Raw genomic sequence first — 23,961 nt, forward strand, 5'->3', positions numbered from 1 at the left:
TCTTCCTTTGCCTCCTTTTTAGTTCCTTGATGTCAGGAAATTCTCTATCTATTAATGGAGAGGTGCACCTCCCTTGCGAGTTTGCATTAATATCTCTCTCCTTTGCCCCAGCGGCTTCAGTAATTTCTAAGAAAAATTCTGTTGGCAGACTCCAGAGAAATCACACATTGGAATAGATATGACAACTTAAAACATAGCAATATGCATTGACAATACTAGGACATGTGCCATATAGGAAAATACGTAGCCCTGGCTGGTGTGGCTCAGTTGGCTGAGCATCGTCCTGGGCACTGAGGGGTCGAAGGTTCGATTCCCCCTCAGGGCACATGCCCAGGTTTTGGGTTCGAGCCCCGGTCAGGATACGTGTGGGAGGCAACCATTGTATGTTTCTCAGATCTCTCTCCCTCCACCCCTCCTTCCCTCCCTCTCTTTCTAAATATTAAAAAAAGACTAAAATGCTAAAAAAAAAAAAAAAAAAAAAAGGACAATATATAGTCCGAAGCATTGGCAGGCCGAGCAGACACGTGTCTGTTTTCACTCTATTGCACCAGCAAAGCTCCATGAAGTGCGTGGGTGGGTCATGCCAGAGGGTGGAGAAGCCATACCAAAGCGTGCAAGTTCTTCTTTGAAAACATGGATGGAACTCAGCCCATCAGCTCTTCTGATTCCTCCCAAATGAGACACGCATGATCGCTCTTCCTCAGGCCTCTGAAGAGAACGAGGATCCAGCTTCCTCTCCGGGCAAGTCGAGGCTCAGTTCTACTCCACAGACGATGCAAGTTGACATTTTAGAGGAAGATGTCTCCAGAAAGGCCAGGAGAAGGCCCCACACTGAATCTGGCTTCAAAGGGCAGAAGGGAGCTCCAGCCCCCTTTGTTCTCATCAGTACTGCGCTGCCCCCGCCATCTGTCCACGTGTGCGAATCAGATTCAGGACCCGCCGAGCAGCTGACCCTGGCCCCGGACCTGTTGTGGGTGCCGGCTGCAGAGTGGACAGAGTCACGTGGCAAGCTCGCTGGCTCCCCTCCCGACCCCCCGACCCCCGTCATTGTTACCTTCCAGTTGGGAAAGGAAAGCAATTTGCATCGTTTTCTAAATTAATAATTGTGATGACGTGGCCACACTAAGTTTAAGCCATGGAGGCTGGAACAAACTTATTAACGATGATCCACTGTGACCAGGTGGATTTCTTGACAGCGGATTCTCCCCAGACAATATGAGCTAAGGAGCTGACCTCACCATCTGCTGTCCAGGTGGACCCTGTCACTCACTCAGACGACAAGGGAAACCCTGTTCAGTCAGCGCCGCCTGGAACTGACGGTCCGTCAGGCAGAATAGCTGGCGGTGGGGTGCCTCTCAGCTCATTCATAGCCCCAAGGCCAGAGAACAGTTTTCCAAAGCCATTGGGTGGGGATCTAAACAATTCCGTTCTTGCCTGGCTGGTGTGGCTCAGTGGTTGAATGTCAACCTATGAACCAAGGAGGTCACAGTTTGATTCCAGTCAGGGCACATGCCCAAGTTGTGGGCTCGGTCCCTGGTGTGGGGTGTGCTGGAGGCAGCCGACAAATGATTCTCTCTCATCATTGATATTTCTATCTCTTCCTCTGCCTTACTCTCTGAAATCAATAAAAAAATTAATTAAAAATAAAGAAAATAATTCCATTCTTGCTCCAAACCAAAGGGAGAAAACTAGGCGCCTTTCCTTTGGTCTGATTAGTAACTAGCTTCGTATCAGAGAATTCTGCAGCTCCGAGGGCCCGCTCTGCTCTGTGGGCCGTGGCCGCCATGGGGACGGCGATGGTGGTGGTGACTCACAACACGGGCCCCATCAGGTCCAGGCTGTGCATTTTCCCAGCTGATGGGAGGGTGGCCTGCCAGGCTCACCTGTGTGTCCTCCTCACCCTCCCGCAGGGATGGCCCTTAGCCCCTGAGAGCTGCCCACCCTCAGCGCCTGACCTCTGCCCCCAAGTTCTCTATGGGACCAGCTGAGGCTCTATGGCCAGAGCATCTCTGTTCAGCTGCTCCCTCTGCCCGGCCTGTTTCCCTGGGGAGCAGCATTGTTCCCCAGTATTAAGCCCTGGGCCCACGCCTCCAGCCAAGTCCGTTTCCCGGACACCACACGCCCGGTGCACAGGGCGCGCTTGCAGACGGAGGCCGGGCTCTGTCCAGGCTGGTATTTTTGTGCCTTAAGACTCAGACTCCATGTTTCTTGGGGACTTGCCAAAACCCTGCGGGTGGCACTAAAGTGGGTCCAACACTTTGGGGAAGGGCTTTGTAAATATGCAAGAGGATGGAAACATCATCATTCCTCCACCTTTGCCACTTTAGTCCGGAGTCCATTCTAAGGAAATAAACCAAAACATGGGGAAAGCTTGCGTGAGAATAGCCGCCAAGGCATGCTTTGTCCTCATGAGAAACGGAAAGCAATAGGCCGCCCATGAGTGGGGACCGGCTAAAATGTGGAATAGCCTTGGCTTTCCGCTGACATGTCATAATAGTTAAACACTGTAACAGTGGACAAAACATGAGGGTAGACCGCCCAGGGACACCGTGATTACAGCCACGTGCAACGTACGTGTGGAGAACTGGACCGGTCTGGTCCAGGCAGCTCCTGTCCCCGTGAGCCAGACTCCACTGCTCCGTGTTTGTCCGCATGGCCTTCTTCTTCCAGGCGTCCCGACAGGCAAGTATCTTGATGTCCACAACAGGAGCTTCTCAGCAGGCCCGTCCAATCGCTGAGAGGAAGCATCAATGAGCAGTTTATGTCCTGAGGCTCTGAACCCGTGACCTCAAAATCCCTGCCTTGCTCTTTCCACCCACCTGAACAGCTACCCCATGATCTTACCCGACCTCCAGGCCTGCTCATTTAAAGACCCACCTTCAACAAAACCCCACTTTTCAATGAAATCTGGTCCTGCCCTCCCGCCCTGAGAGATGCTGCCAAACCTGAGTTGAGGGTTCTCTCCTGATGGTGTTGAACGCAGCTCTGTTACCACAGCGTGTTTGATACCCGAGGGAACCAGCACTCAAGGTGGAAACGCTACAGCAAGCATGTCAAACTCAAGGGCTAGCACGGGCCAAATAAACAAGCTTTAAGTTTATGTGGCCTGCAAAAAAACAAAAGGTTCACTTTTCATAGAAATGTAGGTTTATTTCGATAGAGACTGCTGAATACAAAGGGCTGAAATAAATGAGTCATCATTAACATTAAATAGAACATTTAAATAAAAATTAGTATTTTTTCTTGAACATTAACTTACCAGACACCGAATAACTGCACAAATTAATAAGCGTCACGCAAATAAACCTATTTTTCTTGTTCTCCAAAAGCGAAATATTTCCTGTTGCGCACACCAAACAAGTCAGTCCAAGACTAATGACGTGGCCATCAGCTGCTAAAATATTCGCTGCCAGTATTAGTGGTGAGAAATGGTGCGCCTGTGCATAAGGCATGTAAGTGAAATGAATGCAACATGATTATAGTAATCAGTGATTATCCAACATTGTAGTTTGTTATTAATAATTACACATAACAGGATATTGTAGAAATCAAGATACGAAATTTTTATTAAGACGTTTCTTACATACCGTTATATTGGCTGTGCTGCAAAAATATTCGTTGGTGCATGCAGCCCACAGCCGCGAGTTTGACATGCTAGTGCTACACAATACGTACGTGTAGAAAAAGACTAAAGGAGTAGGATGATAGTGATGTGAGGGAAATGGCCTTCTGTCCATTTTTCACATCTTTTTTATGGCCTTCTTATGTAATGAGGGCAAAGTAGGCCTCGATCAGTCACGAAGCATTCATTTTAGTACAAGCCACACAATGTGGAAGGCTGGCGCGAAGGCCGGCCTGTGCGACCTGCTACTCCCTTTATTCTTGTTTGGAGAGCCATCGATGACAATCCAGAGAGAACACTACCTAGACGGCAAGCAGGGCTGTTCACGTTGTGATTACGCTTGTAGAATCTAAACGCCGATGAGCTCGGCTGTAACGAACGTGACCCCAAAATGCTCGAAAACCACTTCGTGAATGTGGAGAAACATCGAGGATATCGACGACGGCCTGCAAATGGGTTTTGGTATGTAATGGGGCAGCGGAGTCAGACAATGGCTTGCTTGGCGTTGGGTCCCGTACATGCCATAAACCTAACCGCACAGCAGCTCACAAAACGGAAAGCCGGGATTTATGATCAGACGCCAGGTAGTCAATGCGTTTTGCAGTGTGTCTCAACCGTTTCCCACATTGGGCAGTTAATCTGTTTTGTGTCAAGTTTTCTAATGCAAACAAACTTGGATGGTTCTGATTAGTCCCATGAGTGGCCAGCCACCTGGGAAATGTTCCCTTCTCTCCTGACATTAACCTCCACGGCTACCTTCTCAACCTTTGTTCTTACGCCATAAATAAGCGTTGTAGGTAGAGGAAGTCTACCATCCAAGGCAAAACAACAAGACAGGATCTACCGACCAAGAAGTCTGAAATTTTCACTATGCTACGACCAAGAGATGTACACAGCTTCTGTTCATACTGATGAAAGACAGACAGAAATATCAAGATTAATCAGGTAATTTTATTTAATATTTACCATTCAGCAGCAACCAGTAGGAACATCTGAGCTAAGAGAATCTCTTGAAGTGTTTGCTATATAGCTGCTTCAGACACACACCCACAGGATCCACTGCTCATTGCAATTTTTTAAAAAAATGGCTTCAAGAGCAAATAACATTGATTTATACTGTGCCTGAGCACTAGTCAACAAATCTGTTAAACTACAGAGGAAAAGGAAATCAAAGAAGCTTTGTTATCTTATGCAGGTCACCTTACTTAAGTGGAGGAGTTTTCTTCTTTAAAGCAACAGAAATACAGAGCTTCCTCTATATATATATATATATATATTTTTTAAGGGTATGATTACAAACACAGTGTTATCATCAAAAGCAAAAGCTAGTTCAAGAAATTTCCGACTGCAAAACTTGCAAGATACAAAGCTAAAATTTATATGTTCCTTTTCTCCATTATGAATACCTTCACTAAACATAAATATTTTAACATATATTAATTTTTCTGACATTCAAAAACTGGAAAGTCAATCTGGCAGAATTATTGTTAAAAGCACGTATGTACAAATATTCTTTTTCCATACATAAAGTATTTGGCATAATTATAACACTCATACTGCAGCCACAACTGTTTGCTTTTCTTTTTTCTTACACATAATGGTATCTCTTATTAAAATTAACTAGTTATGTACAAAAATACTTGAACATTTATTATAGAAAACCTCTATAGTCAGCCTCAACAGCGTACACCTGCTGAATGGGTTCATCAAGGGAATATAAAAAAGTGGTCACTGCCTTCCAGGTAAGCTAGCCACAGCGAACACAGTTAAACTAAAATGAGCTTCCCAACAAAAGAGGGAAATATTTAACAGCATGATTTAAAATACAGTTCATCTCTATTGTCAAGTGAGTGTTATAAACAGGCAGTAAAAGGAAACAAAACACAGATACAAAATACACTACACACAAGGTGCTTGGTTCATCTCCAACAAGGAGGCCGCGCCTCCCGACTAGGTCCCAGACGCTGGAACCCTCCCCAGCCGCCCTATCCCCCCCCTCCCCCCCCGCAGGGCCCAGGGACAGCCCAGGGGCAGCCCTGCTGGGAGGAAGGGGGAGGGCCCAGGCATCTTTCCTTTTGTGCAGGACTGAAAGTGAATGCCCTTGCCTCCTGAAAGCCCTCCTGCCATTTGTTCATGCTAACGTGTTTTCTCGAAGGGGCTTTTTCTTCATTTAGGCCATTGATTTAATGCTGTCCCGCATTGATTCCTGTGTGCTCCTTAATGGGACCCATTAATTCGGGCTTGTTTACGACATGGGCATCGCGCTTCTCAATGACAAATCTGGCGGCGGAAACTGCCGGGAAGGAAGCCCGGGCTCCAGGTAAACATTCCCCCTGGGCTCTGCTACTCAGCCCGCCCGCCTCGCCTCATCTCGGCTCTGAAAGGCCATGCACCCTGAAGGGGAGACCGGTGGATGCTGTGGTGCGGGTACTAATGACTGACCAGCCAGTCCCCAAGCGGAACTTTTAGGGCGCAGCCAGCTCTTGCATGTCAGAGGCAACCCCCAAGGAGCAGTTTGTCTCAAGAGTAAAACCATTTCCAGCCCCAGCCGCACCCCGGCGTCCGCCATCTAACAGGCTTTACCTGTCACCGCCCAGGGGCCTGCTGGCCGGGGAGCCAGGACTCTCTCCTCTTCCCACGGGCTTCCCCAGTGAGGACCGCGGGCCGGAACCGCCTCCGTCAGCTTTCTCAGAGTATCAAGTATTCAGTAAAAAATATGCAACATTACCACGCGTCGTATTGCTCGACAATACTGTATTGGCTTTAACATGAAACCGTAAAAAAGGGGAACGTAAAAAGGTACAAAAGAAGTCACGATCACTCTTCACCGCCTCCGAAGGAGCAGGGCTTTCAGAGCTTCGGCCACCACGTGGCCCGCGCTGGGGTCCGTGGCGGTGAGTATTGTGCAACCGGACACCCACGCGCGCCAACGCCTCCGGAACAAGTCTGATAAAGTGCCTACACCGCCGTCCTCACGTCTTACTTCTCCTCCTGTAAACGCAGCGGGTCATCGCAGGGGACACGGAAACGTGGCTCAGAGCTGCGAGACCTTCCTGGGCAGGGGCCTGGGCCGCGGGCCGGGCTCAGTCCTCCGGGTGCCGTTCTCCAGGGCGCCGGGGCGCGCGGCCAGCGGCTTGGGGGGCAGCGCGGGCGGCTCGGGGGTGACGGGGATGGACAGGCTGTGAGGTAGCGGGACCGGGCGCCGCACCGTCCGCTCGTAGACGCTGTAGGGCGGGGGCGTCTTGCTGTCCCTGCGCGCGGGCTCCTCCGGGGCGCCGTAGCCGGACCCCGACCCGGGCGCGGGCGCCGATGGCTCGTTCACCGGGTTCTCGAAGCCCGAGATTTCCGACGCGCTGCACCGGCTGAGCGAGGAGATGCCGCTGCTGCAGCTGCCCGACAGCACCGGCGAGTTGGAGAGCAGCCCGGACGAGTGGTACTCCACCGGGGAGGGCGTGAAGGACTGCCCGGGGCCCTGCAGGCGAAAGGGGCGGAGAGACAGGGGAGCAAGGGGCACACAGAGCGAGTCACCCCCTGCGAGGGGCGGGGTCACACCTGCGAGGGGCGGGGCCACACCCTGCGAGGGGCGGGGCCACACCCTGCGAGGGGCGGGGTCAGCCCCTGCGATGGCTGGAATGCACGCCCCACTGAATGTGGGCAGGGAAGCCCTAACCCAGCGCCTCAGATGGGGTGTCTTTGGAGACGGGGCCTTTACAGCGCTAGTAGCTCCCTTAAAAGGAGGCCCCGGGGTGAGCCCACATCTAATCTGACCATCGTCCTTAGAAGAGGAGGAAACTTGGACCACCCCGCAAGGCGCAAGCACCCAGAGAGAAGACGCCAGGAAAGGGGCCTGGGAAGACCGCGCCTGGCAATGCCGTGATTTCCAGAGCAGCAGGAGGATAAGTTCTGTGGATTAAACCAGATTCCCGGCATTTCATAAAGAACTGCAAGTTCTAGCAACACTAGCTCAGTGTCTCATAACTTCCTGAAGCTGTGCAGGGGCTGCTCCCGGCCAAAGGGGATACATTCTTTCCTTTGCCACAGTCCCCACCCGACCACAAGATACTCCCCGACTCCCTCTCTGGTTCATGTCAGCTGGCTAGCCCCCTGCATCCCCACGTGCTCACTCCCTAACTGGTGTCCGAAGGAAAAGGGGTCCTGAGGGGTGGTCTGTGGAGAGCGGGACCCTGGGGCAGGCTGACAGTAACGCTCCTGGGGCCCTTGGGGGCAGATCAGCAGGTGCAAGTCCCACAATAAAGGAACTGGGACAGCTTCGTCCAGCCCACCGTCTTCTAAAGGGTGTGGTCATGAACCCTTGTTTGCATTCATCACAGGATGGCCTATGGACAAAATACCACGTGCGGGCACGCACATACAGTGCGATTGAAACTTCGTGGCCCATGCGCAGAAGTCGATATTTTGTGGAAGAGCCACACTCAAGGGGCCAAAGAGCCACACGTGGCTCACAGGCCACAGTTTGCTGACCACTGTTCTAGGAGGTAACATTAGGACAAACACACTTTGAGAAATGTCCTTTTGGACCAACTTGACCTCGGTCTCTCTTTTTAAACAAAATAATGGGGGGAGACACAAACCCTTCCCCTTAGCGGGGCCGGAAATGAAGCAGGGCCACCTGAGAGTCCCAATGCACTGCTGGTTTTGTCCAAAATAAGACAGGAGAGCCGGTCAGTCACACAGGGTTACTCCATTTAGGTGCTGAAAACAACCTTGAAGGCACCGCCTGCATGCTAATCACAGGGCGAGGAGCTTAGGGCAGAGCGCCCTCTCCTGGACCCCAGGAGTCACAACACGTCCAGCCACCCCTTCCAGTGACGGCGAACCTTTTGAGCTCAGCGTGCCAGCATTTTGAAAAACCCTAACTTCACTCTGGTGCCGTGTCACATATAGAAACTTTTTGGCATTTGCAACCATAGTAAAACAAAGACTTATATTTTTGAGATTTATTTTATATATTTAAATGCCATTTAACAAAGAAAAATCAACCAAAGAAATGAGTTTACGTGTCACCTCTGACACGCGTGTCATAGGTTTGCCATCACTGCGACCCCACTGTGACCATGTGGCCACAGAGGCGGGCAGTGAGGACGGATGCAGGTGTGCTGCATAGCACTATCCACTCAGCTATTTCAACATCTCCATCCCTTTGTTCTTTTTGTTCTGCTCCCGCCCCGCCAATCTCTACGACTTAGAGTCTTACTACTACTCTGCAAAATCGAGGGAAAGGCGCAGGTACCGGTCCATAGCGCTGCGTGGGAGGGAGCGCGAGGCGGGTGGGAAGCTGTGGAAACGCCACGGCCACGTCCTTTCCCTCCTGTCACACCGAGACCTCAGTCCCGGCTGCAGAGCAGGCACAGGCCGTGGGCTTTCTCGGGGCCGCTATGGCGGAGACAACAAAACCAGCAGGGAACTGGCTCTGTCGGAAACGTGGGCAACGTGAACGTCACGCTTCTCTGCGATTTCCTCCCTCCTTTTGGTTTCCCGCTTCAGATTCTCGGTTTCTATGAGCAGCTGCTGCTCGGACAGCTCAGGACCTGCTTTCCTTCGATGTCACCTGGAAACCTCTCCCCCTCGAAAGGGACAGGGAGCGTGTGGTCCCCGTCACTCAGGGATGAAATCGTTCTTTCCACTGCAGTTGCCTCCGGGCAGCAGCTCTGGGCACCACGCCCACACGGACTGGCAGGCCTTGCCTCAGCCTGACACCCTACCCCTGGGCATCTACCCTTGGACGGCTACCCTTGACCTCCACGAGGGACTGTGTCTGCTCAGAGATGTCCAATAGCCCGTGTCTACAGACCCGGACAAACATCTGATCTTTAAAGCTTTAAAAAGTCATTGCCCTGCCTGGTTTTCATTAATGTATTCGAAAGTCTTGGTAGAAAATAGGAAAAGAGCCTGGCCAGCGAGGCTCAATGGTTGAGCATCAGCCCATGAACCAGGAAGTCAGGGTTCAATTCCTGGTCAGGGCACATGCCCGTGCTGCGGGCTCGATCCCCAGCGTGGGGCAGCAGGAGGCGGCCAATCGATGATTCTCATCATTGATGTTTCTACCTCTCTCTCTTCCTCTCTGAGATCAATACAAACATATTTTTTTTAAAAAAATAAAATAGGAAAAGAGAAACTGGGTTTGGCTGTGTCAGAGTGGGCGAGGCTGATGAGAAGGCAAAGGCCCAGAACACTATTTCGGACACCCTGACCCTGAGGTCAATTCAAGGTGGTGTGGTTTTAATGCCTCTTAAACCAGGGCAGGCTGAACCTGTCCTAGGAGAGTGGTCGGCAAACTCATTAGTCAACAGAGCCAAATATCAACAGCACTTCTTCAAAATGGACTCGCCCAGGCTGAAAACCGACTTCTGCGCATGGGCCACGAAGTTTCAGTCGCACTGTACGTGCGCCCGCACGTGGTATTTTGTGGAAGAGCCACGCAAGGAGCCAGAAAGCTGCATGTGGCTCCCGAGCCGCAGTTTGCCGACTATGGTCCTAGGAGGTGACACTGGGACCATATTTCTTTCCTAATTCGGCGTCTCTCTCCAGGCGGCACACCCTCACTGGCACCATTTGCGAGCGAGCGAGGCTAATAACTTGAACACGGGCTGCGTCAGCGGAGGAAGCACCCCCAGGGGAAAGCCCAGGGCTGCTCCCGCCCCGCCTTCCTCGCCCTGCCCCCCACTTCTCTGCCTGCTCCGTGCAAATGAAAGCCCTGCTAACGGACCAGGGGGCTCCTCAGGCGGGAGGGAACACGGGGCCCACCCCAGGCTCAGTTAAACGAGAGCCCTACCTTCAACGGAGACCGCCCGGCAGGTGAGGGGGAGACCGGCGCCATGTGTCTCGCAGGCGAAGCTGTAAAGAGAGAGAGTTTCAATTCAGAAACACCGGGCGGTTGACCCCGGGCATGCCCTCTGCGTGTGCAAACCCACAGGTGGCCCTGGGCGCCCAAGGAGGACCTGGGCAGTGGCGTAAGTCACCCAAGGTTGGCAGCGTCCGGACTGGGAGAGGAGTGAAAAGCCACAGCCGAGCAGGATGCCTGAGCCTCAGTGGCAGGGCCCCAGAGGGCCATCGTCCCTTCCATTTCCCCAAAGCCCAGAGGCTTGTGGGTGTGGGGGGCCCGGGAGCCGTCTCCACAGACGCTGCTGGCTTGGGCCTGAGCGGCAAAGGGAAGCCAGGGCACTGGGCAGCACAGACTGACTAGGTCCAGGGGCACGCGGACTCCAGCCTCTGACTGCACGCCCCCACCCCCCACTGCGAACCGTACAAACCCTTGGCCACGACCACTAGCCCCCTAATGCCTGTACTCCGGTCCCCCTTGGTCCCCGGGATGGAGGATGGGGGTGGGGGAGGGGGTGGTGCCCTAGATTTCATCATCGGGGCAGACAGGCGTGTTCCTCCCGCCCACCGGCCCAGCCCCACGTCGGGACCTGGCACGTGGATAGATGAACTGCTCTGTGCAGAGTGCAGACGCCTCTCCTAATTCCACCAAGTCGGGGTTCATGAGCTCGGGGTTTATTGCTCTGTGGTAGGCTGCCCGTGCCCGCCCCCCCGCCCCCCCCCCCCCCCACCGGCTGTCACGGGAGGTTGATAACTCACAGGAAACCACAGAAAGGCTGAAGTGGAGACAGACAGTCCAGACACCCCCCTGCCCCCACAGAGAGCACAGATGAGGACAGAGGACAGACCAGGAGGATCTGTGCGGAAGGGAGGCAGCCCGCCACGCTACCCTGCAGAGGTCAGTCACCCGTGTGCGCGGGGCCTCTCCTGGCTCGGTGTTCAGTGACCCCTCCTGCGCACCTGCCCGCTCAGGCTCACAGAGCCGCTGCTCAGGAAGGCGTTCTCGCACGGAGCCTACGCCAGCCCTGCCAGGACCCTTGCCTACAGATTTGAATGGGCCTAGGAGCCGAACCACCCCCAGCTGACAGCTGCTGAAATGCTTTTCAAGTTCCCACCTGCAGCCACACAACCAGGTTTAACAGCAGAACACAAGTCACCTGGGGGCTGAGTCCTCACCGGGGGGCTGCAGTGACACACTGGTGCCCTTCACAGCTGAGCCCAGTGGATCCTGCTCTGCTTAAAGCTCTCACGGCCTTTCAAACCCTGCTGGTGGGGTTTAGCTATGGCAACGACAGAAAACCTGGCAGCAGAGAGTTTTATTTGAAAAAGAAAGGCTGCCCGGCCGGCGTGGCTCAGTGGGTGAGTGTCGACCTATGAATCAGGAGGTCACGGTCTGATTCCCAGGCAGGGCACGTGCCCAGGTTGTGGCTCAATCCCAAGTAGGGGGCGTGCAGGAGGCAGCCCATCAATGATTCTCATCATTGATGTTTCTATCTCTCTCCCTCTCCCTTCCTCTCTGAAATCAATTTTAAAAAAAGTGTATATAATTAAGTACATAAAAAGAAAGTCACTTTCCTCTTCTTAGTAAACAAAAAAAAGATGCTAAAATGCAGCAAATGAAACGGATCCTCCAGGAAAGCCCACAGAGGCAATGGCATGGTATTTCCTCTTACCAGGAGGCTGGGTGTATTCAGTTTCAGAACTACTCTCGACCTGCGTTAAGTGTTGGGAAGACTGCCCAGCACCAGGGTAGGGGAGCTGGCAGAGCGGGTCAGCCCTTTCAGTGACACCCCCTGTGGAGGGCACTGAGCAAAGGGCTTGTTCAGGAGGACAGGGGCCCTGTTCCTGCTGTCAGCTCACAGGCAGCTTCCCCCACCATCACTGTCAGGGTTCTTGAACTCTGAGGCCTTCGAGAAATGATCAAATATGGTCCTCTCGGGCAGCAGACAGCGTGGCACGGGGGTAGTTGTCCCCAGCTGCCCATCAGAGTTAGGGTCAGTCAGTGCCTGTTTCGGGGCCGCCTGCGGCGTTGGCATCAGCTCCACACGAGAGGGAAGGGAGCAGCGCGCCAGCAGAGGCTGCCGAGGAGGAGGCGGCTAGGAGGGCAGTGCCAGCCCACAGCGTGCAGAGAACGCGCTCCCGTCAGAGCTCACGAGGAACGCAGTGTAGCAGGAGTTCCGCAGAGAGAGGGACAGCGCCCACGCATTAGGCAGCGACTGAGGCCCCCCGCGCCAGGACCACCCCCTGCCTTTCTCTGCGCAATCCGCAGCGGGAGCAGTCAGTGCAGTGGTTATTGCAGAGAAGCGACTATGCACACGCGTCATATACCCACCCGTCAGTGCGGGCCGCGGAGGGACAGGGGGCGAGAGGAGCCTCCCACTCTCCGCCATGCTCCTGGCCTCCTTCCCACTGTCCAGGCTCCAGCTGCTAGGGGTGGGGTTCACAGCTGGAAGGGAATGACATAGCTAAAGCACTCTGCCCTTTGGACCCGAGACCTTAAAGAATCAGTTACCCAGAATGAAAGAAACCAACTGGATTTAAGCACACCACACGCACACGCACACGCACACACGCACACACGCACACACACAGGAAAGCTGCTAAGGCCGGGCCCTTTCTCTGCCTGCCTCCCTCACCGTGAGAGCTGACGTTGAACTAGGTGAGACCGGGTCTGTGTACTGCACTCACAGTCACACGGAACCACAGCCTCACACGTAGCGCAGAGCCTTGATAGAACTACAAACCTGTTCAGATGCGAGAGGGCAGACGAAGAATGCAACCACTAGACTACTTCAAAACTGTCTTTCGTAGGGACTGGTGGACACGTGGCACTTAGGGGGAAGGCGGTGACAAATGTTGGCAGAATCACGGGGAAGGGGCAGCCTACCACACCGCCTGCGGACCGGACCCACTCTGGGAAAAGGGCCCCAGCTCCCGAAATCAATGCACTCTACTGAGGCACGTCCTACAAAGAACTTCGACTGGGTTGGCATCGTCCTCTTTTCTCGTTTGCCTGCTGCATGCTTCAGCGAGATCCAGAAATATGGAGCCACTGACAGGAGGCGGCTAGAGGCAAGGGTTATAAATAGCGCTGTGCTGCAGTTTCCAGGCAGGCCTTGGAGGGTCCCGTGGCTTGCTCCCTGCGCAGGCACTGCCCCCTGGTGGTCGTGGCTAGGATGCCAACATTTTGCCACGTGCATTTAATGGGATGCAATGACCGCTCTTGAAATACATGTACCTTTCCTCGGTTCCTTTCCAGTTTGCTTTGTGGTTTTCTTTGGTAGCAGGATTTCCGAGGAAAAGGCCATATTCCTACATTCTTCAGACAGAGATCAATATCTGACTTGTAAGATGAAAGCCACATTTTTGTTCTAAAATACTAGCAACTGGGGCTGCGGTCTCACTAATGTGACCTCCCGAGGACAGTCTGGATGTCACTGTACCGGATACTCCACCACAACACAGCCCAGTTCTGAATGAGGGTGATTCCAGGGCACTTTTCAGGGCCGTTTCATTAGTGACTCCTGACTGGGGCTGGTGGGACCACTGGGCTCTGTGAGGCTGGCCCTGAGAGAAGCCAGTGGGGGCCTGGCTCCCCCAGCCCCGCACCCCGGAAGCCCCCCACTATACTGCACAGACTGATGCTAATGGGCTGCTCGCTGCAATGCACGTATCTGCTTCTCCTTTTGTGTGACCCTGAGGCCGAGGGCACTCCATTACGCACTGGACTGCAACTCAACAGTACCTGAGTCACCCCACACGACATGCGCTGGCAGAGGAGCTGTGTGAGGGCCATGGGGGGGAGGGGGGGCGGGGGACTTCTCTGGGAAGGTGTGCGTCCCTGTGCCGAGCATGCAGCCTCATGGGCCTCTCCGTCGCAGGAAGGCAGGGCTGGCCTCGGGGACTCACGGAAAAGCCACTTCCCAGAGGAGCCCCTAACTGGCTCAGGCTCTGCTGTTAAACCCGACAGAAAGACAGCGTTCAAAGACCACATTGTGAGCGACTGTCTTTGTTGATCCCCTACAGGGCACCTTGGTCCTGATCCTCCAGACCCGAGACATGCCTTCCACACAGACACAAGGAGATGAGCAATGAGGACAGACAGGCCCACGCACAGTCCAGGGCTGACGCTGCTGCTGCCTACCTTTCTCAGGTGCGGACAGGTTAGGGTCGCTGCGCGGCATGGCTCCGTCTCCAATGTGATTGAACAGCAGCCTCTGGAAGGCACAAGGATCTGTGGTTATGGGGTGACAGGCTGACTTGGGGGACCTTCTAGAAAATGAGAAGATGATCTCATTATGGAAACTTTTTGTTCAAAACAATATTTTGTATGCTATCCGAGGTCCCTAGGAACAGAGAGCTAATTATATGTAAGGGGGAAAAAGGGAAGAGCCTTAGGTTTTGACAAAGAGAACACAGTGTTTCAAAAGTTCGTCTTAGATTTTAAATAAAAACGGTAAGTAACTTCTCACAATAAAATGTAGGAAAACACAAATGGTGAGTAGCAGATAGGCTGTGGTGCTCTTTAGAGATACAAGCGCTGCCCTGGCCGGGCTGCTCAGTTGGGTAGAGCATCCTCCCGATACGCCAAGGTTGCGGGTTCGCTCCCCAGTCAGGGCACATACAAGAATCAACCAATCCATGTGTCAATAAGTGGAACAACAAATCAATGTCTCTTTCTCTTTCTCTCTTCTTTTCCCTTCCTCTCTCTGAACTTAATAAAAACATATTTAAAAAAGAAAAAAAGAAATGCAGAGTCAGATCAGAGAGGAGAACCATTCCTCGCTTCCCTCTCGGCTTTACTCTCAGGCAACAACCACGTGTCTGCGGAGGAAGTGGCTGGGCAGAAACTCTCTCCGCCAGGCGCAGACCCGGTTCCCTGGCCCCTGCAGGCGGGACGCGCCATCTAACGCAGCCCACGGGTTGCCTCTGGCAGCCATTGTGTTTCTTTGGGGACATGTGAGCCGTTCCAGACCCTTCCTTGTCTTCTAGGGTCCCGGCCGGAGGGTTACCTGCGAAGGCTCCACAGGTGTGGGGTAGATGGCGCTGCACGGCCGCTCCCGGGGGGACAGGCAGGCGTTCTCTCGGGAATGTTTGTGTTTGTCGGACAAGAGAGGAGAAGCTGGAAGAGAGGAAGGATGGTCAGTGAGGGGGCGCCACCGTCTGCAGCTGGGAGCTGTGTGCCGTGGTTGTGGCCACAGATCGGGACACGGAAACCCTGGCTCCCAGGCGCTGGGCGGCTCCCGGGGCCCCTCAGCCCACCGCACCCGGTGCTGACCTCTGGCACTCGATGGGGCAGAGCTGGTCACGTTGGGCGAGGCGGAGTGGGTGGAACTCAGGCTTGAGGTAGACGGGCTTGGCTGTAACACAGGGAAGCGGTATCACAGGCTGCTCAGAGACTGCGCCACACCGACATGTTCAAAGCAAAATCACCGATGTGTTTTTTTTCAAATTAACAGCAAAGAAAAGGCCATTTTGATGCGTAGAAAAATCTGACCGACTCGGACTGATAGGAAGACCTGTCTGAATTAATCCAGAATTTGGGCCGTGGCTGGTGTGGCTCGGCTGGGGGTCGTCCTGTGCACTAAAAGGTCGCTGGTTCGATTCCCAGTCAGGGCACATGCCCAGGTTGTGGCTCGATCCGGGATAGGGGGCGTGCAGGAGGCATCAATGTTTTGCTCTCACTCTCATGTTCTGTGCTCTCTCCCTCTCCCTTCCCCTTTCTCTAAAAATCAATTTAAAAAAAATATTTTCTAAAAGAAAAGAACTTGAGATTTTGACTCCTGCCCAAGGCAGGCATTCATGCTGGCCAGCTATCTGTGTGGCTGGGGACCACTGGCAGGCCATCTAAGACAAGCAAGACACCGGCCACGTAAGCAGGCGAGTGCTTCTAAGAGGCAGAGAATCCATCTTCCCACTTCCTCCAAAAGTGTGTTCAAAGCATGTATTTGGCGACATGAATGGAGCCTCTTCTTCAAGGACAGTGGAGAGGAAGTTCAGCTTAGTCTGACAGGGCTGTTATAGATGCCACATTAGTGGTGTCTAAATAGAATTTTTTGTTGCAAGAGCTACACTAACTCTAAAATCCCTAAAACTATATTTTTTTCTTTAGCAAAAAGACTCTTCATTGCAGAAATTTTCGGCTATACCTAAGGAAGAGATTTTATAATGGACCCGTAAACAACATATCCTTACAGGGGAAAAGGCCAGTTGGAGATGCGGACAGGTGGCCATGCGGACACCGGACCAGAGGGGCTCAGAGCTGACCGTGAGCTCCTGGCTCTCCCTTGCCCGTCCCTGCCTCTGACAGTGAGTGGGGCTGGACCAGCCAGGCAGACCCCAGAGACCAGGCCAGCGTTTCCAGGTTGCCCTCCAGTCCCGGTCTCGTCGCAGGCTCTGCCCAGCAGCACTGCCCAGAGGAGACAGGCCTGGGACGGAGGCGGAACTGTGTGACAGGAAAGACAGAACGTGGGTCCCGCACCTGCATGTTGAAGACCTCGTCGGAGCTCTCCGACTGCCCCGTGATGTTGCTGACTTCAGCGGAGGCCTGTGAGGACAGCGACGACGAAGAGTACCGGTTGATGGCCGGGTAACTTAGAGGGCTGGTGGGAGGCGAAGAGGCGGGGAGAAATGGTTGTTAACTCAGTCTCTGAACTGCGCTTCATCCCACGCTGGCCTGGTGTGAAACCAAAGGGGAAAATATCCACCCTCGACTGGCCAGTGTGGCTCAGTAGTTGAGCGTCAACCCATGAACCGAGAAGTCCCCGGTTCGATTCCCGGTCAGGGCACATGCCCAGGTGGCGGGCTTGATCCCCAGCACGGGGCGTGCAGGAGGCAGCCGATCAATGATTCTCTCTCATCACTGATGTTTCTATGCCTTCCTCTCTAAAATCAACAAGAACATTAAAAAATATATCCACCCTTTTTGGTGTCTCCTGTTTGCCTTGATCTAGTCATATGTTTGCGTGTATTTATTCCTCATGCTGTGGATAGCTCACCAGTAGCAGATGCCTGCAGCTGCCTCGCGGGTTAATGATTTCATTAAGAAGTAGCGGATTTGACAAGCTGTGCAAGAAGGAGCCGGCCACTCCAGGTCATTGTGCGGGGGCGGGGGCCAAAGTGTACGAGAACAAAGAATAGGACTCACCTGCGCCTGGGAACTACCCGGGAACCGTCTGGGCTCATGGAGGCGGGCGCCGAGTTCCGGCACACACGAGGGCTTCCGTTAGGAAAGTGGACGGGGCTGGCTTGTAGACAAGCAGAGAACTCCTAAGAGTAATGCAGAAAACCCTTCAGAAGAGGAACCGTGTGGGCAAAATAACCTATGCGATACTTCAATATATTAGATACGCGTGCTGAGTATCTTGAAATCTTTACATGGGGCTATTATGGTAGGTTTCAGTATTATTAAGCTTTCTTTTTTTTAAAAAAAATGTTTTTATTGATTTCAGAGAGGAAGGGAGAAGGAAAAAGAGAGAGAAACATCAATGATGAGAGAGAATCATTGATCAGCTGCCTCCTGCACACCCCACACTGGGGAATGAGCCCACAACCCAAGCCTGTGCCCTGATGGGGAACTGAACCCTGACCTCCTGGTTCATAGGTTGACACTCAACCACTGAGCTACACTAGCCAGGCTTATTAAGCTTTCTCTCGCTTACTTTTCATTTTCCTAAAAGCCGAGCATGGCCAAAAGATGGCGATGCAGCTTCAATATCGGAGGACTCCCGGCCAGATGGTGCAGTTTGGTGGAAGCACCAGAAGATGTCACCACTGACCACCGCCTCGGCTCTCTAAGACCAGCTAAAGGTCAGTGCTGGGGCACGGGCACTGTGGACCTACCTGTATCCCTAGACTCGACTTCATCATGAAGAACTGGTCCACCAGCTTCTTGTGGAGGGGTCGCATGTCCTGAGGTACAAACTTCTCATGCACGGCCAAGCCAAAGTCCAGAATCTGTGCCTGGAGAAACACACAAGGAGAAGGTCCGCATGGACGAGGAACTCCACGGAGTGCCCCCTGGGGTCAAGCACCGTCCCCTCACGCCTGCATGCACTGGCGCTCATTCCTCTCGACCCAGCAGGACAGGAGCGGTCCCTAATGCGCAGGCAGGGACACCGAGGCTCAGAACCGTCCTGCGAGCAGAGGACACGATGGGGATCCAGACTGTGGTCCCTGATTCCAAAGACTCGAAGTTCCTGCCCCCCCACGTGTCCTAGATTTCTAATAACCTTGGAAGCAGTTACGTGTCCCTTTGGCTCCTCCAGCGCTTCCCCAGATGGGACGGGGCTGCCCCCTGTTGGCAGGATAGGGCGCTGTTCCCTGAGGGATCTCTTTTCTGGGGGGCACCCTCTTTTCCATGTTACTCTTCTCTCTCCCCTCAGGTTCTTCTGTGCCCATCCAATGCCCCCCAGATTTTCAAAATCCATCAAGGAGGAAGTACAAAGTGCACAGGAATTCTATGCTAACCGCTATGCTTCTTGTTTGTGTTAAAGTTTATTCTGTTCAGTCATAGCGTATCGAGGAACCGCTCCTGATGTAAACCAAGGTTTCCTGCCAGGAGGAACCCCCAAAGAGAAGAACATAAACCTTCCAGTTTCTTTTGTTCAGCTATCAACTGCTTCATTCCTTTGAGTCGAGTAGCAGCTGTCATTTGCCCCTTGCAGCCCCGGCCTGGCCACCCCCGTTCTCAGCCCAGCCACGCCTCTGCCTTACCTGCTCGAGCATCAGCTCTCGTAACCGGGCAATTTTCTCTCCGTCTTCAGGGTGACTTAAGATATACTCCTTGACAAAGAATGCCTGGGGAGAGGAGGAATCATCAGTGCACTTCGGGAGAGTTACAAAGGAAGGGAGAGACCTGTTGTTTTGAATGCCCTGGTCCCTTTAAAGAAACAGCGCTGTCGTGAACGAGGACACCACTGTATACCCGGCTTGGGAGCAGGTGGAGGGATGCCTAGTGTGGGCAGCTGGCCAGAATGGAGATATAAGGAACGGACCGTCCGAGGAAGATCAGAGATTGTGTAAGTATTTTTGATAAAACAAACCAATAGCAAAGCCAAATGAATAAGCTCTATGGCATCACACTCTTAAATCAGTTGCCTTAGGTTCAGTGTGACCATGGCGCTGGCTTCCGGTTCCAAGCGATTGTGCCTTCCTGTTGAGCACTAAGAGGACAGGTACCCAGTCGACTTAAGGCATCTCCTAGACAAGACCGCACTTCTCTATGCCATGAGCCTCCTTGCTCAGGGCAATGATTTTAGGCAGACATCTGTTACACATGCCCTCGCTACTTTTATTCGTCCAAGAACACACACTTTTATCCTCAAAATATCACACGGGGACACGGAGGGATCATGCCTCACAAATGATGTGCTTGCTCTGCCCAACAGCAGCCTCCGAGCCAACAGCAGCCCGTGCTAGCAGGCTGACATGCGTGCATATTTTGAACAAAGATTCCCGAAACCCTGAGAAATCACCTCTGAAAATTTTCAAACAACAATCCCTAAACCTCACCTCTTTTTTTAAAAAATTTATGTACATACTAGTGGCCCGGTGCATGGGTTCTAGCACATTGAAAGGAAATTAATTAGAAGAAATATTTTAATATCACTATTCACCCTTTCTCTATAATAGAAGTGTCAGAGATTAAAGAAAATCAGTAAAATGTATATGAAAATAATATATAAATTGATTAATAATAACGTAACAACACAGACATATAAAACAACACAAATATGATATAAAAACAACAAAAACATGATATAAAAACAGCATTGATAAAAACAATGACTGATAAATTGATTAAACTTATTCTAATATCTCCCTGTACACCACATTAAGAGTGAAAACACTTTCAGAGCCCTAGCCGGTTTGGCTCAGTGGATAGAGCGCTGGCCTGCGGACTCAAGGGTCCCAGGTTCGATTCTGGTCAAGGGCATGTACCTTGGTTGTGAGTACATCCCCAGTAGGGAGTGTGCAGGAGGCAGCTGATCGATGTTTCTAACTCTCTATCCCTCTCCCTTCCTCTCTGTAAAAAAACAATAAAATATATATTTTTAAAAAAAACACTTTCAGAGTGCTTGACTAATTTCCCTTGTGATGAAGTATTTACAACTTCAACTTTAAGATCACACGCTCTTCAAACTCGAGAGAAAGCAACATATAACTGCCCATGTCCGAAAACGGGTTCAGGTAGAAATATTCCTACTCTGTCTAGAGTTTGTCCTTGTGATTTATTAATAGTCATTGCAGATGCTGGCATCACGGGAAACTGTCTTCGAATTAATTTAAATGGGAGGCCAGTGTCAGAGGGGGACAAATTAATTCTTGGAATCAGAACAACCTCTCCCTCTGCAGATCCTGTTAATACTTCAGCTTCGATAATGTTAGGTCGAAATCTTGTGATAATAAATCTAGTACCATTACAAAGACCCCATTTACTATTAAGATTTCTCAGTAGCGTGATGATTGCACCTACTTTCAATTTAAATTTATGACATGGCATTCCCGAAGGAGTAATACTATTAAGAAATTTGATGGAAAAATTTTCGTTTTCAGCATCATCCGTTGAATCGATGGAATCGTCACTCAAATAGGTGTAAACATCTCCATAGAGTATATTCAAAATTTCTTCATTTAATTTATGAACGTGCTCAGTTTTTGGACAAAGAATCACACATTTAGATACATTTTTAATATTATCTATAGATATACTATTTCCAAAGATAGCTTCAAGAATAGATCCATTACAAATAATTTCACAGGGGATTTCAATAATATCCATTCCTAAATGAAAACTGCTATCAAGTTTGCCATCTCTAAGTTTTACTAACCATTCACTGTAAGCAGAATCCTGTGATCTCATATTTGTTTTAAGAGACAACTGTCTGAAACATTCCCAAACACTACAGTACTTTAAACTCGTTTGTACTGTAGTCGACCGCATAGCATGCAGCACAACACAGACATTTCAGAGGTGCATTGTGCCAATAGTTGGTCTTCAGATATATTCTGTTGACGATGCTGCTTCTCTCAGCTTCAGAATGTCAACAAAAACAACCAAATTCACGATCGACAATGACAGATCGAAACACATGTGTGAGAGCTTTATACGTATCACCCCTGTGCGAGTCAACATTTATTTTTAAATTGCCAGTGCGCGTCACATTAACAGATGGTTGGTTGGGTGGTCAGATGGACATACAATTGATCACTTAGCCTTTTATATATTAGATAAATTTTTTTTATTGATTTCAGAGAGGAAAAGAGAGGGAGAGAGAGATAGAAACATCAATGATGAAAGAGAATCATGGATCAGCTGCCCCTGCACACCCCACAATGGGGATCGAGCCCGCAACCCAGGCATGTGCCCTGACCGGGAATTAAACTGTGATTTCCTGGTTCAACCACTGAGCCACACCGGCAGGGCACCCTCACCTCTTTTTTCTTTTAATTCTTTTTCACACTCTCACCTCTTGGTAGCGGGAGACTCCGCCGTTGACGGCAGCATCGATGACCCCGTTCAGGCACATGGTCAGCGGGTTGATGTTCTGCATCTGCCGGGTCTGACACTGGCTGATCAGAGTCTTCAGCTGCTGGTTCTTGTTCTCCAAGACCTCAATCGCGTTCTCCAGGGGCGTCATCTCCACCTGAGGAGCCGATGAGCACAGGCACGTGCTGGAGTCTGAGATTATCTGGGTCCCACGAGCAGGGCCCGCCCCTCTCCCCACCCCTCCCATTCAGACCTCTCCCAGGGCACCCAGTGCCATAGACAAGGACTGTGAGATAAATCAGCTGCGTTAGTAAAGTCTAGAAAGCGATGGGCATGACAGTCATTGGGTGAAACTAGGTTTGGAGCATCGGTAATCGTTAATTCTCTATTAGCATGGCAACACTCGATGTAACCTTTAAAAGAAAAAAAGTCATGTAATGACTTTTAAACAGTGGGTTTTTTTTTCCTTCGGAAGGGCTAAACGTTCAGGGCACATTATTGTCACCTGTCTAGATGCTTCTTAATGCAGAGCATCGTGGGGAGGGGGTACAGAGATGCACGTGCCGGTGCTCTGACGTGCAGGAGCTGCCAGGCCTCGGGAAGATGGGTCGTGGAACCGCATGGACCACCCCTGCATGTGCCACATCTCCACAAGGTGCCCGGGGGGGCGGGGGCACAGTGGGAGGTACGGAAGCAGGACGGTCATACAGGCCCTGGATCTGCGCGCTGAAGGACAGCCAAACAGAACACAGCGAGGTAAACGTTCTGGGCGGCATGGGACGCCTAACGGTGAAAATGAGGCGTGTGCCAACAGGCTGCACTGTGACAGGTACTGTCACTGACGCTGTGTTTGAAGGAACGTCTGCCAACCTCTCAGCTGTGAAGTCCTTCCAGCTTACAGTTCCTGTCCCGGCTCTTTCAGTTAAGGAAACAAACCAGAGTTTTTGATGGTCGCTTAGATCATTTTAAACCGACGCCAAAAACCTCTAAAATACTCTGACGATGTCAAAATTAACACTGTATATTCATCAGAGGGCACTCTACAGAGAAGGACGGACCTGCCAGGAAATAGGTAACTTGCACCGTGGAAAGCTGGCAGAGAGCCCAGGTCCAGAATATTTAAATCTCTTACAAACCAGTAAGAAAATGGGCACAAACAACCCAATAAAAATGAGCCAAAGACTGAAACAACCGCTCAACAAAGGGAAAATCCAAATGGCCAGTAAACATGAAAATGTGTTGATTCTCAATTGTGATCAAAGAAGTAAAAAGTAATACTACAGTGATATACTACTCACCACCAGCCAAAATAGCAAAATTAACATGACAACAGCAAGTGGACGTGAGAATGTGACCAACAGTCTCTCAGTTCCTGCTCTTGGAAGTTCTAATTGGTTTGGCTACCTTGGAAAACAGCCTGGCATTTCATACTGAAGTCGTGATATATTTATTATATTTTATGACCCTGCCATGTGCACAAGGAAACATGCCAAAATGCTCATAATTGTCTCCCAAATTCATGTGTCCATTTGATAATAAAATGCACAAGTATAGTGTGGTATGATCATACAATGGAATAACACACAGCAATGAAAACTAACTTCAGTCACATGTAATAATATGGACTAACACTACAGACAAAAACACCGAATCGCAGAAGCAAGTCACAATGGGATATATACAGTACGACGCCATTATATAAAGTTCAAAACCAGGCAAAACTAAATTGACTAGTTTATTTCGGATGGCCTAGGCAAGGGAATGGATACCATAAAAGGGAGGGTAATGGTGAGACAGGTCATTAAGCTCCCCCGAGTGGTATAGGGCAGTGGTCAGCAAACTGCGGCTCGCGAGCCACATGCGGCTCTTTGGCCCCTTGAATGGGCCTCTTCCACAAAATACCGACTTCTGCGCATGGGCCACGAAGTTTCAATCGCACTGTACATGCATGCCCGCATGTGGTATTTTGTGGAAGAGCCACACTCAAGGGGCCAAAGAGCCACGCGTG

General features: G+C 51.4%; 1 protein-coding gene across 3 annotated transcripts in view; it reads right to left on the bottom strand.

Annotated features, from left to right (window-relative positions):
* Positions 1 to 4,553: 4,553 nt before the first annotated feature.
* Positions 4,554 to 23,961, bottom strand: part of DOCK4 (dedicator of cytokinesis 4) — a 198,923-nt gene continuing 179,515 nt past the window's right edge. For 2 of the 3 annotated variants that reach the window (XM_059655872.1, XM_059655871.1), the window contains 11 exons: positions 21,934 to 22,110; positions 19,178 to 19,261; positions 18,305 to 18,424; positions 17,610 to 17,731; positions 16,944 to 17,064; positions 15,741 to 15,822; positions 15,475 to 15,584; positions 14,607 to 14,679; positions 12,795 to 12,908; positions 10,416 to 10,477; positions 4,554 to 7,094 (listed from right to left, as the gene is read on the bottom strand). In XM_059655872.1, coding sequence (XP_059511855.1) covers positions 6,657 to 7,094; positions 10,416 to 10,477; positions 12,795 to 12,908; positions 14,607 to 14,679; positions 15,475 to 15,584; positions 15,741 to 15,822; positions 16,944 to 17,064; positions 17,610 to 17,731; positions 18,305 to 18,424; positions 19,178 to 19,261; positions 21,934 to 22,110 — 1,503 coding nt within the window. In that variant the 3' untranslated portion in view covers positions 4,554 to 6,656. The remainder of the gene's footprint in view (positions 7,095 to 10,415; positions 10,478 to 12,794; positions 12,909 to 14,606; positions 14,680 to 15,474; positions 15,585 to 15,740; positions 15,823 to 16,943; positions 17,065 to 17,609; positions 17,732 to 18,304; positions 18,425 to 19,177; positions 19,262 to 21,933; positions 22,111 to 23,961) is intronic. The other variant, XM_059655874.1, reaches the window with a different exon arrangement.

Source organism: Myotis daubentonii, chromosome 10 (genome assembly GCF_963259705.1).
Source record: "Myotis daubentonii chromosome 10, mMyoDau2.1, whole genome shotgun sequence".
NCBI classification, from domain to species: domain Eukaryota; kingdom Metazoa; phylum Chordata; class Mammalia; order Chiroptera; family Vespertilionidae; genus Myotis; species Myotis daubentonii.